The sequence below is a fragment of the Juglans regia genome, chromosome 8 (assembly GCF_001411555.2).
Source record: "Juglans regia cultivar Chandler chromosome 8, Walnut 2.0, whole genome shotgun sequence".
In the NCBI taxonomy this organism is placed as follows: Eukaryota; Viridiplantae; Streptophyta; class Magnoliopsida; order Fagales; family Juglandaceae; genus Juglans; species Juglans regia.
In genome coordinates, this window is record NC_049908.1 from 5,081,566 (window position 1) to 5,095,577 (window position 14,012).

General features: G+C 36.1%; 1 protein-coding gene across 1 annotated transcript; it reads right to left on the reverse strand.

Annotated features, from left to right (window-relative positions):
* Positions 1-5,111: 5,111 nt before the first annotated feature.
* On the reverse strand, positions 5,112-6,276 carry LOC109014213 (zinc finger protein ZAT10-like). Its single transcript, XM_018996581.2, has one exon. It carries the CDS (start codon positions 6,101-6,103, stop codon positions 5,327-5,329), a length of 777 nt encoding a protein of 258 aa, XP_018852126.1. The 5' UTR covers positions 6,104-6,276; the 3' UTR covers positions 5,112-5,326.
* Between the last annotated feature and the right edge of the window lie 7,736 nt (positions 6,277-14,012).

Consider the following 14,012-nt stretch of genomic DNA (forward strand, 5'->3'; position numbering starts at 1 on the left):
ATTAAGGTGCCCCCACCAAAACCTTGCATCATTTTAGAGATATCACTGCATAATTGTCTAGGAAGCCTGAACACTTTCATAGCATAGGTCAAAATTGCTTGAATGACAGACTTAATAAGAACTTCCTTACTTGCCTATAAAAGAAACTTATTGTGCCAATTGTTGATTCTCCTTCCCACCCTTTCTTTGATGTGACTGAAAACTTTATATTTGGCTCTACCCACCATTGAAGGTAAACCCAAATATGTTTCGGCATGCCCACAGACTCTAGCCCTAATAACTTGAGACAACTCCTCTCTAATCTCCCTCCTTGTATTAGAACTGAAAAACAAAGATGTTTTCTGTATGTTTAATTTCTGACCTGAGGCCTCTTCATAAGTAGTTACCTCTTCATAAGCAGTTAGAATTGCTTCCAAAGCTTTCCATTGTTGCATTCAGCCTTACAAAAAATCTTGTAGTTATTTGCAAATAACAAATGATTGATGCTTTTACCCCCTCTACTAACTTGCACACCCTTTAAAATCCCTCTAGCCTCGGCAACATGTAGCATTGACAATAATCCTTCAACACACAACATAAATAAGGGGATTGTGGGTTCCCTTGCCTTAAGCCCCTTGAAGGATGTATTACTCTACTTGTTTGACCATTCAATAAAATTGAATATTGCACAATTGACACACAGACCATGATCTTCTCAATCCAACTGGATGTAAAGCCCAACTTATACATTACTGCCCTCAGATATGGCCACTCAACCCTATCATAGGCATTTGACATATCCAATATTTTAAGTGTCACACTCCCTCTTCTACCTTTTTGTCTTGTTTTCATAGAATGCAATGCCTTGTATGCTATCATGATGTCTTCACGTTGTATCACTACATGGTTTCACATGATTTATTATAATATATATATATATATATTTAAAATAAAAGAATGCCCGAAAACATAAAAAGAAGAATACTTAAATCTTAGATTCCCTCTATGAGCGATAGTAAACATGTGGTGGTGTCACATAAAGACGGTCATATGAGCGGTAAGTTTCAAATAGTCCTATAGTATTATTCTTAAGATATTGGTAGCTAGTAAAATTGTCTAACTAATTTTATTACAAGAAAAATGAATATTTGTGAGTACAATATAGTTATTTGCGATGAAAATTAATATTATTTGCGATAAGAATAAAATCACTTTAGCAAAATATAACAGATAATAAATAAATAGTTTTCTTATAATATTTTGACTTTTGACGACTTAAAAATAAAATATTTAATATTTTTTACTCTGCAAATGTTTTTAACATTTTGCACGAACTATACTTGAAAAAAGTAGCGTGAATAACGTGTAAATTAAAAAATTAATAGTGCGAAAGGTGCAATCAGCTGGACGACGAAAATGTACCCTTTCATTTTTTTGTTTTTTTTATTTTTTTTGCGCTCTCTGTCTACGCATGTATTACCAAAATGAGAACGAACGTGTACGTCGTTTCCCTAAAGTACATTTTCGTGTCTGACAGTAACATCAAATGGTACAAAGAACTAGTTGAAGTGCATGTTGTACACATGATTAATATCGAAGCTTCTTGGAAGAATCCAATTCTACGGATTGGTCCGTTTATACTTTCTCAAACATTGCCTCGGGAACACTCGGAAGTTTCAATGAAATTCTAGACTTCAGACTTGTACGAAGGTACTGTCTCATGTTCAAATTAACGTGCATGATAAATATCAACATATATTATATATATGTATAATCAAGTACCGTTTTGATTAAGAAATGCGTTGCTACTTGCAGCTAAACTTCCATGCATTTTTTTCGTAGAAAAGGTTGCTAGATTGATTTGGATTTCCAGCGAGAGTTTAACCGCATCTGTACAGTAGTACCGTGAACGCTAACGTACATTAATTCCTGCAAAAACAAAACATCCAAAGAAAAAAACATATATATTTTGTGGTCGATCAGTTTAACACGCAGGCCAGCCAGGGAGGTTTCTGCTTTGGGAGAGAGAAAGATATTGAAATTAGTTACAAATTATATATATGTAATATTTTATTATGAAATAACGCTAACTATTACGTTAAACTGTTGATATATATTTTCTTCTAGCGATAACTGATCAGGCATGCAGACACTTCAACATGATTAGGAAGATCACATTAAGTTGAATAATTAAGCTGATAGACATAATTACAAGCTGATAATTATAAGTTGAATAATGATCAACTAAATGAGCTCTTAAATATATATATAAGAATTATCTTGATTGAGTGGGTGTTGATCTTTCAGTGTCTAAAATACTGATAAATCAATTAAAATACGCTAGCTGTTAATTAATGGGAACTGTCTTCATTAATTAGGTGGTTACTCTTTCAGTGTCTATCCAGAGCAGCCCTATACATATATACATGTATACATATATGCATATTATATATATAAAGATATGTAGGACATCCCATTGCCAACCCATATGATCATTATCTTCTAACTTGATTAAGTCAGTTCGGCGACCGACTAATAAATTATAACAAGGATATATACGAAGCAATTGGTTTCTAACATTTTTGTCATGAAAAATCACCTACTATTATCATCTCACACCCTGTAAAAAAATTATAGGTATGGAATTTGAGAATTAATAGTGACTGATACATAGTATTTCTATTTTATCAAATATTCAATTAGAGTCTTCTATTATATATATATCAAAGCCACGGCCAATCAGGAAGGGTAAAAAATGACAGCAGCTACAAGAAGATAAGACATCAAAGATCATGGGGTCGGTTGAGTTAGTTCATGATCATGATAGACATGATTAGGTTTTATACCAATGGAAATATATATATATATTTTTAAATTAGAAAAATAATAAACTAATTTTCATGAGTAGTAAAATTAGCTTAATTATTAAGGGTTCGTGAAACACGAGCTTAAGTGATATATAGAGTCCCCACTATATTTAATTAGTACCCCGTTCGGCCAGGGCCTAATTAATTTTCAGTGTACAGCTTAAAACTAGTCGTTGACTTTCATTTTTTTTTCCTCTGAAGTTATCAATGCTGTTTAATTCCTATTGACTAGCTAGTATTAGTTGTGTGTGAATGCCAAATTAGAGTATATCTGTATATGATCAAACTAATTCTCTCCCACACGCAAAGGCGACCTTCTCAAATCTCTCTCTCTCTCTCTCTCTCTCTCTCTCTCTCTCTCTCTCTCTCACCCTTACAATTTGACAATACACACAAAATAATTAAGTGGTTTTTGAAATTATCCTAGGAAAATTTCATGGTGAATTAAGTCAATATTTTATGTAGAAAAATGTTTTAGCTATAAAGAAATTCTATAAAAATAAACTCATAAATTGACATGATTTGACGTAATGAATTAGATTGTAAAGTTACTTATATTATAAAGTAAATCTAATACATTATATAAAATTAACTATATCAATTTGTAAGTTTAATTTTATAATTTTTTTTTATAATTTTTTTTATAGTTGTAGCACTTATCTTACAAGTATGTGTGTCTATATATATATATATATATATAATAATAATAATAATGTGATAAAAGGATTGACAAAGGGCCTGAATTGGCCGGAAACCACATCAAAGGAAAAGACAAGGTATTGAATTCCCCATGTGATCGTTTTTTGTTTGCATTTTGATGAAGAGAGCTCAAGTTGATTCCATTGAACAATGTGGTAATTGATTTGCTTTTATATCGACCCAAAAAAGGACCCATTCGTTAAATTTCACGTGCTCCATAGATACTGAAGGAATTGAGCAAACGTCGACTAAACAGTATATACATGTAGTATGCAAGTTGGGAAATTTTAGATGAAAGTTGAATAAAATATTGTTAGAATATATATTTTTTAATATTATTATTATTTTAAAATTTAAAAAAATTAAATTATTTATTATATTTTATGTAAAAATTTATAAAAATTATAATGATAAGATGAGTTGATATGATTTTGATATCCAAACTGATGTGTTCAATTGCCTACTCTCCTCTGCATTTCATACGAAATCTTACTGCTGAAAATTTTAAATCTCAGCGACCGAGATGCATGCATGCCTACTGATCCGCCCATAGGAAAACTAGTTTGCCTTCGACCATATCTTAGTGAGTCATGCGCCAGATAGATCATCTCCTATTGGAATGAGGCAACCCATCTCATCTCATAATTATAATTTTTATAAATTTCGATATAAAATACGGTAAACAATTCAAATTTTTTTAAATTTTAAAATAATAATATTAAAAAATAATATTTTAATAATATTTTATTTGATTTTTAATTTTTAATTTTTAATTCACTGTACAAACTTAACCTTAATGTCGCATTTGTGTACGTAGGAAGAAATGTCGCAAAGTTTGGCGATCAGGCTGCCTTACCTTTGCTAGCTTAAAATATATATTGCTTTGATCTTTGCACATTAGTAGCTATGGGCAAGTAAACACAGCAAAGGAATTCAATTTCACGCATGGAATACGTGCCAAATTCTTTTGAATATGCAAACAGTGGTGTCGTGGCTACCAAGAAGTTTGACACTACGAAATGAAAAACAAGAATCGCATCCTGAAAAAGGAGACCTTTTAACAAAACATTTGTAAAAAATACAGAGACGCCGACTGCAGAAGGCCACCTGTCTGTCATCCTAATCGGTTCCAGATGAGAACAGCGTGCCGACGCCCAAAGGCCAAAGTCATCTTCTTATCCACACGCAGACAAGCACAAACTCCAGCTCAAGGAAGGCCACCTCTCGTCCTCATCAGCATAACCCACCACATTACCAAGATTTTTAAAAATAATATCATAATATCGGGCAACACGTTAGTCGATCGGCACTTGCGCATGCACCTCACGGAAGTGGAGGTGGACACTGGGTATTGTACTCTAACAGGTTAAAACCGTCATATACCCACCCCACTCAGGCACAATCTTTACATGCGCAAGAGGCATGACTCGAACAAATTCAGACTTTGGCATCAGTCCCTGCCGTGCCGCTCACGAGGCTGTTACGCCAACTCATGATGATGGTGTGGGCATGGCAATTCTGTGTGCAGAACAGGTGAGGAGATTTTGAGAGTTCAACAAATCGAGATATGGGAAAAATTATGAACGGAATTTTATTAATTAATTGAATTGTCACTTATCATAAACTGAGATGAGCAAATAAGAAAAGAGTTGAAGTTCCATGTACAGAGAGAGGGATATATACACCCAAAACTAAGAAACAAATAACGAAAAAACTAATAATAAATCCGATTCAAAATTCCCTGAAATCCTACTTTTACAGGACGTAAAGTAATAATTTAACTAATGAGAAACTTCGAGTTTTGGTGGCATCAACACGCGCGGCTTCTTCGCTGGCAGAGGGCTTTCCACCTCGTCTTCCCCTGGGATGAAGAAATTAAGCGAGAACTCCGGTAAAGCGGGGAGGTTGAGGTCGAAGTTGCGGTGGTGTTGGTTGTCGTGGCTGTGGCTGTGGCTGCGGCTGTGAGTGGACCCCACACCTTCCGAAGTGGTTACGACACTGCTTGCGACGCCGCCGCTGCCTCCTTCGTAGTGACAACGCTTGTGTCCACCCAAGGCCTGGCCCGTGGGGAAGGACTTGTGGCAGATGGAGCACTCGTGAGCCTTACCACTGACGTTGTTGGAGGCTGTGACGGTGCTGGCCCCGGCAGCGGTGGCGGTGGCAGAGGAGGTGGAAGAGTCTTCGCCTCCACCGGCAGCGGCGAGTTTCCGGTGGCTGGCCTTGTGTCCACCAAGTGCCTGGTAAGAGGAGAATGCCTTGCTGCAAACAGAGCACTTATAAACAAGCTTCGGGGCAGATGTAGTCGCCACCTCGGGCGCCACGGGAGGACTAGGAGATAGGTAATGTTGCGAGGTGGTGGTAGCTGCGCCGCCGCCCCCACGAGCGAGCATGATAAGGCAAAGAGCGAGGTACTCTTCCTCTGTGGGTGGGTTATCAAACCGTCCACGCCTCGAACGCTTGCGCTTTGTCCATGGCTCAAGGAAATTATGGAGCTTGGCGTCCTCGAAGTGGAACGAAGGGGTGGCTGTGTTTGGAGAATTGAGAGCTTCCAACGCCATCTTTTTTTGCCGTTTGCTTCTGATTCAACTGAGACCAAATGAAGTGAAAACTCTGAACCAAGGAACTGAAACTCTTCTAACTAATGGCTAAAAACACTATTCAGAGAGAGAGAGGGGAAAAGAGAGAGCCTTTGATTTTTGAAGGATGGATTAATATGAGTGAGAGTGAGGAGGGTGTGATGCGTTTTATTATATAAGGAACGAGAGAAGGAGAAGGAACTTGCGTGACAAGTGGTGGGAAAGTTATGATGGCTGCGTTAACTTAAAATAAAACAATAAAAAATACATTTAATTTATTTAATTTATTGAGAGAGAGAGAGAGAGAGAGAGTGGAGCACGTCTAGCGCAAGAGTGTGATTCTTGGTGGCCAAGGAGGACTGGAGTGGGTCAAAGACAGAAGGGTGGGTTGGGGGGGAAGTGACTGGGTCGGTTCTACGTGAATCCTGCGAACCGCGTCTTAAAGTCAATATAGATGACCACACTTTCCTTTTCAAAAAACTAAAAACAAGTGCACATGTAGCCACCGGCAGCGCTATGTGCACATTGTGTTGTGAAGAAAGATCTTGAACTTTCATGTTTTTTTTGGGGCCGACGTTCACACCCAACTTCAGTGTTTTTTTGGGAAAATTAATTGGTTTTCTTGGCGTGGCGGACAATCTGGATTCTGGTTTTTTCCAGGGTGGATGCCCGGGGCATTTGGTTTAGAGCTTTGCAATTTATCCTCCTTACATACTATATATTATATTTTTTTAAAATTTGTTTGGTTTTATTTTTCTTAAATTAAACTTATTAAATTCTTCTATTAATTATTCATATACCACACATTTGATAAGAAAAAAAATAAAAATAAAATAAAATAAAAAATACGATATATGTTGTATAAAGATGATGAATAAAAATTTTCTTTTGATTTAATAAATGGGAGTGACGGACATACAAGCAACCTTATTCTTTTTTTTTTTTTTTTTAAATAATTGTATGGCCTTAATTTGAAGAGAGATATACATCCCATGTTGGTGTTATGATATTTAATTCTAATCACGATATTTGTTAAAAGAATGGGATATTTAAAAACGGAAGTAAAATTGGAGATCAGGATCTATACTTCCAGAATAAAGACTAGTCGCACTGACCCAATGACTTGAACTTTCTGAGCAGGTTGATCTGTAGCTCGGGTCCTCTAGAAATATCACAGGAATGTACGAGAAGCATCGAGGAAATGTACATGCACCAATTTTCAGTTGGTCCACACCTGTAGCTCGAATGTTGTCAATTAAAGAAAATTAGTTGATTCATGAATGATTTCAGAAGCAAAGGTGGACAAGTGGAGCTAGAAAGAACCATTCAAGTGGATTGTTTACTGGGGTCCACCAATGGGGAAAAGGTTTGCCATGGATTAATAAGAATCTTCTTAGTTGACCTTGACACTGCTCATCTGAGTGTTTTGAATTTTGATATGAGTTAATATGAATTGAGATGATTTATAAATAGTAAAATAAAAATTGAATTATTTATTATATTTTATATGTGAATTTATGAAAGTTATTTTAGGATTTGAAAAAGTTAAATTATTTATTATATTTTGTATAGAAATTTAAAAAAATTATAATAATGAGATGAGATGAATTGAAGTGTATTTTGAATATAAACGAATTTCCAAGCTGCCCTTGCTTTCCTTCTTGAACTGTTATGGTCGAAAAGCCCCCATCAGTGGACTTTGTTTGCAATTAGATATACCCACAAATTTCTCATTTTGTTAGCAAAATTGATTTTTTTGTCTCATTAATATTGTAAGAAAATGGATTTTTTTATGGAAAAAGGATAATCGTTCACACTTCGGGTCAATTTCATCTTAAGAGGCAGAGGGTGAAGGGATTTTGGAATTAGGATCCCTATTCCTACGTAATGGTTGATGTTATGCTCATGGCCGAAGAATCAAGGAATGTATAATCGAAGTAGAGAAATATTTAGCAATTATATAAAAGAAAATTCACAAATTTACGTGATTTGATATAATACGTCAGATTATAAAATTATTTTTATTATAAAATAAATATAACAGATTATATAGAACCACGTCAGTTTGTTTATATATTTATTTTTATAAAATCTATTTGTTTGTGTCTGTAATACTTATTATTAGGGGTGAAAACCGATACTATCGGTGCAGTTTCGGTCTAAAATCGAAACTGAACTAACATATTTTTCATAGGATGGTATTGACCGAAACCTATCGATTAAAGGGGACAAAACCGGCTGACATAATTTCGGCTGGTTACATTTTGTTCATCGGTGTTTCTGTCGATTTACCTTTCATAACTCAATTAACAAATTTCATAACAAAATTATTACAAAAATTAAGAAAATTAAAAAAACCCCATCAACAAGGCTGGAGAGAGCAACACTCCATGAGAGAGAGAGAGATAGGGAGATGCAAGAATATGAGAGATAGAGAGCCTGAAACAAATCAAATGGATCGGAGGAAGAGATGGATGACAACAGGGTAACAATAGTGCTGGAGAGAGCGATGACATTGGAGTGAGAGAACTGAGAGGGAGATTAGAGAATCAGAGAGTGAGAGAGGGAGCACTCAAGTTGAAACGGTGTGGTTTTATATATATATATATATATATATATATATATTTTAAATTGTAGATATTAAAAAACGTTATTATATATATATATATGTATATAAGTTGATTTGGTTGTTTGAACTTGGTTTAGACTGAGCGAATTGGTCGACGTCGATCTTATTAAATTTATACCGCCAGTCAACCTATTCTCTGCCAATTTCGACCGATTCCAAACTTGGACGGCCGTTCCGCGTAGACGCGTCAGTTTCTATACCACCCTACCCGTCATCGAAGTGATATAAATGAAAGAAACAGAACAGATTTGACAAATGATTACCGAAAAAACAAGAAAGGAATAACTTTAGCCAGCAGCAGCCGATAAACCAAGTGCTAAATAAAAGTGTAATAACGTGTGAGATACTTCTCCCCTGCCCTCCCAACAAAATGAAAAACATGTGAACTTTTAAGTTTGACAAAAAGAAAATAAAAACCCAATCTTTCAACTTTGATAAAGGTTCAGACTTCAGAGAGACTGTGCCTGCTCGAAAAATCAGTTCTCCAGCGTTTTAACTCGTTCTTTTCGTCCGAATATGCATAGTAGAAGTCATGGATATGCTTAAAAGAGTATCTGATGCTTCCCGTTGAGCGTGAACTCTGAATGAAAAACATGACATTTGCTGTGCTTCTTTCCAGAAGTAAGTACCGATACTCGTGGGGTTGGGCCAAGTGGACTTTGGTCCATTTAAAACTCTCTCTAATTGAAAATGGTAAAATGTAAGCTAAAAAGAAACAACATTTTTTTAAATGAAAATTGAATCCCGGCTAGATTTTAATATAAAAAATATTTCATTTTATCTCGTCTTATTATTATAATTTTTTTAAATTATTATAACAAATACAATGAACAATTTAATTTTTTTAAATTTTAAAATAATAATAATATTAAAAAATAATATTCTAATAATATTTTATTCAACTTTCATCTCATCTCATCTTAATTCACTATCCAAGATCCTAAACCTCCACTAAAACTTAAAAAGTGGAAGAGAGATAAAAAATAAATAAAATAGATCTATAGAATTTGATCAAAAACTTTAAATACATATTAAGTTCGAGAAATAACTCCTTTTTTTTTTGTTTTGTCTCGTTGTCTCTATTAGATAAGGAATCACTATTCCATGAGACTAGCCATTCTTCAATATGAGGAAAAGTCATTCATTTGTTGAATGAATGACTATTCTAAGGAGAAATGTGTAAAATTCTTATAATTTATGTCTTTAAGAATAAATATTCTCATTAATCACTATTAACTACACCACACTCCACACCCTATATGGCAAACTAGGTTCATTAACAAATGAATCGGTTCTTACCTCAGCCCCTACATCTCGATCCCGCTCGAAGGAAGCACAATGAGAGAGAGCTTGAGGAGAGAGAGACTGAGGAGAGAGAAGTCGAAGAGAGAGATAGAGCTTGATGAGAGAGAGAGAAAAAGGTTGAAGGTAATGGGTCTAAAACTGTTAGTTGTGGGGTGTGAGGGTGAATATTAATTGATGTATAGCAAAATCCTTTCTTTAATAATGTTTTTATCATTATGTTGGTCGGCCGGGCACCAAAACCAATGAGGTGGCCAAACCCCTTAGGAAGAGCCTTTTTGGAGGAGGTTGGCCACCCTCAGGCTTTGATAGGTGGTTCGGCTACCAAAAAGTGGGTGGTTAGCCATCATTTTTGTCAACATTTAAAATTAAGTGTTAGAATAGTGGCATTTTTGTAAACAGTTGTGATGCTTGGACATTTTAAAAATTTTATTTTATTTTATTTTATTTAGAATAGTCATCTTTTGTCACCAAACAAAAAAGAATAGAAATAAATATTCCTATGCTAAAGGAATGGGAATAGAAATGTCTTATTCCCTTAGGAAAAATAATAATTCTATGTGTAAATCAAATATGTCTTGGATCTCCAATCTTCAAGTTTAAATGCACCATTATTATCTCGAAGTCTATAGTATATGTGGTGCAGTCGTGATATGGATCTTACAGTTTGATGGTGATTGTGGCATTTAGGGCTACTGCCCTCCCTATATAAGCGAACAACTATCCAACTCTCTTCGTCCCCATCTGGGTAGTGGGACATTTTTCAGTCTCACTTCCTAGCCTCGTCCCGCTTATGTGGGTACCTCTGTTGCTGTTGGATAGATGGATGACCTTGTAGCTAGTCTAGAATCCACCAAACAACTCAAATCCACATGTCTATCCACCAAATTAACAAATTCACCCACCAAATTTACAGATTAAACACTAAATACACAGATCGAATGAAATAAATATATCTTAAACAAATAAATAAAGGATTTGAGCAGACCACGATGAAGACTGGCCATGATTTTGCGCAGAGAACCACGACCATGTGTTTGCGTAGAGACCCATTGTGGCGCCCTCGACCCCCACGTGTTATTTTTGTGGAGTTTGTGACATCGGGATGATGACCACACGGATCACGTACCCCAACGACCATTGCTCAGAGTGTGTACATCATGTTATAAGTGTACAAAATAATATTCGCAGCGGAGAAATAAAATGGTCTTTCTTTATTAAGTACCAGAATTGTTCAAAAACAGTAAAGTAACTTTACAAAGATTAAACAATCATTCGACAGATAAATTAAAAATAAGAAATAACATAAGAGAAATAAATCTCATAATGCTGAACAGTTTTTCAGCAACTCAAACATCCGGCCGACCTGATCCCTCAGGTTCATACTCGGACTCTGCATTAGACTCTACGGCACCATAAGATAGAACCGTAGGGCAAAACACCACAATGAGATTATGACTCTCAACAAGTAATTAACCCAAACAACATCCAAGAGATTTATAGCACAATCACACGTCCCCATACGGACAAATATGCAGAAAAACAACATCTCATTTTCTTTTTCCCAAAATACCCTTTTTACAACTCACGCCAAAAATCCTATTTTTGATCCAGTCATAACCATTAATTAATAAGCATGCACCATGGTCTCCCCTATGGACCGTCTGCATGACCTGGTTCTCATCGTCATATCACGGGTAACGTTCGTGCATGAGACTTCGTAACGCGCGATGCCCAGTTCCGCACCCAGCACGTACATGGCCAACCATCATCTAATCTCGCCAGCCAAAAGGTCACGGAATTGGTACGAGAGCGTTATCGTCTCGTCTGTTCTCATCGTCGCCATGCGACAACTCAGGGGACGTCACGTCAGTCTGTTACACTCTCGAGTGACTAGAGGAGCTCCACCAAAATAATACCCCATCTCGGCTTGGGGTCGTGATATAAACGCACCCACATGTTTAGTCATGATTACAAACAGACCACATGACATCACAACACAATTTTAATAAAACGGTAATTATACATTTCAACAATTAACTGGAAAATACAATTAAATAATTCATTTACATAAAATAGTCATTCATTTCCAAATGCACAAATTTCACAATTACAAGTAAAATCCCGTCCTCCAATCTGGCCCAAGGTCCAATTCTAACAGACTAACCAATCAACATTTTACAAATGATAAATACAACAATAATATTTAAACGGAAAAATTACAAACAAGAAAAGGGAATAAATCTGGAAGATCAAGTGGAAGGGAGTGTTGCCAAAAGTGGCGGCACAGCGGCGGCACACGGCGGAGCTCACGGTAAAACACTGCCAAACAAGCCGCTCAACTCACGGGTTGGTCAAAACACAAGTGGATGAAAACTCAACACATACAAACCAACAATTTCACCAAGAAATCGAGTGAATTTTGACTTCTAAGGACAAAATAGGACACAGCAAACACTACACAATCACTCGGATTCACCCACAAATTCACAGACCAAAACACTAAACACTTTAGAGATGAAAATGGTTTAGAAAAGAGTGGGAGGAAGAGAAACTCGAAAGGTTTGTTGAAGAAGCCGTGGCCTATTTATAGGCCAAATGTGGCGGTTCGAGAGGCTTGCGTGTCGCACGGGTGGAAGAAGAAAAAACGGTAGCTCAAGCCGTGCGTGGCAGTGCGGGTCGTGACAACAGAGGAAGGATGGATACGGAGAAGCCATGGAAGCTCGAGGTGGAAGGTGGTGGTGGCTGTGCGAAGCCATGACTTGACAGCGAGCCTTCGGGGTTCATGTGAACGACACGGAGAGGAAGAAGCAAGATGGAAATGGCGGCTTGCGGCTAAGTTGCGTGACTAAGCTAAACTTGGTATTGGCAGCTGCTGCGTGGAGGAAGGAGCTCGAAGGAAGAAGAAGAAAAAGGAAGAAGAAGATAGGAGAAGTGCTGTGCGGCACCAAAGGGAAAAAGATGAAACCCTAATCTTCCTTGACCCAAAACGGTGACGTATAGATAAGTGAGGGGTTGGGTTCACATGGCACGAGCTGGGCTCGCCAGGCACACGGGCTGGGCTTAGCACTCACATAGTTTGGGTTTTAAAAACAATCACACAATTTGGGCTGGATATGATTTTGCCAACTCACACACTCACAGCCCAAAAAGACACACACACAACCAATCAAAAAATAAAAACACTACAAATTCAAAGGCCCAAACTGAAAATATACCAATATAAAAAAATAAAATAAAATACCATAAATAAAACAACATAAACAACATAATTAAAATAACACATGGCTTTGTTTGGTTTCAAAAATCCTCTCAACTCATCTCAACTCATCATTACAACTTTTTCAAATCCCAACATAAAATATAATAAACAATTCAATTTTTTCAAATCTCAAAATAATAATAATATTAAAAAATAATATTTTAACAATATTTTATCATCTCAACTCAACTCACTTCAACATCTAAACACAACCTAAAATAATATAGAATTAAAAACACATGCAAAATTTAGAGATCTCACACCCACGATCCATTGTGGTCGTAGTTCTCTAAGCAAACCTCGACCACGTTGTGGCTTATTGGTTTGCACAGAGAACTACAACTATAACCGGCAATGAGTCTATGTAGAGACCCACGTCGTCAGGGCCTTCTATCTTTGAGTAGGCATACAACACACTGTAGCGCATAGGGATAATTATGGAGAATTACCTTGAAGAAAAGAAAGTGGATGAGGAGATGAAGAGGGGCTGGGTCAACAATGAAGAAGAGAGTCATAAATGACGGGAGGGAATTGAGGGATGAAGAAAAAAGTTAGGGTTTTTAAGGGATGTAGGGAATGAATTAGATTATGTTTGGATAATAAGTTAAAATGATAGTTGAAAATTAAATAAAATATTAATTTTTAATATTATTATTATTTGGAGATTTGAAAAAAATAAATTATTTATTATATTTTAT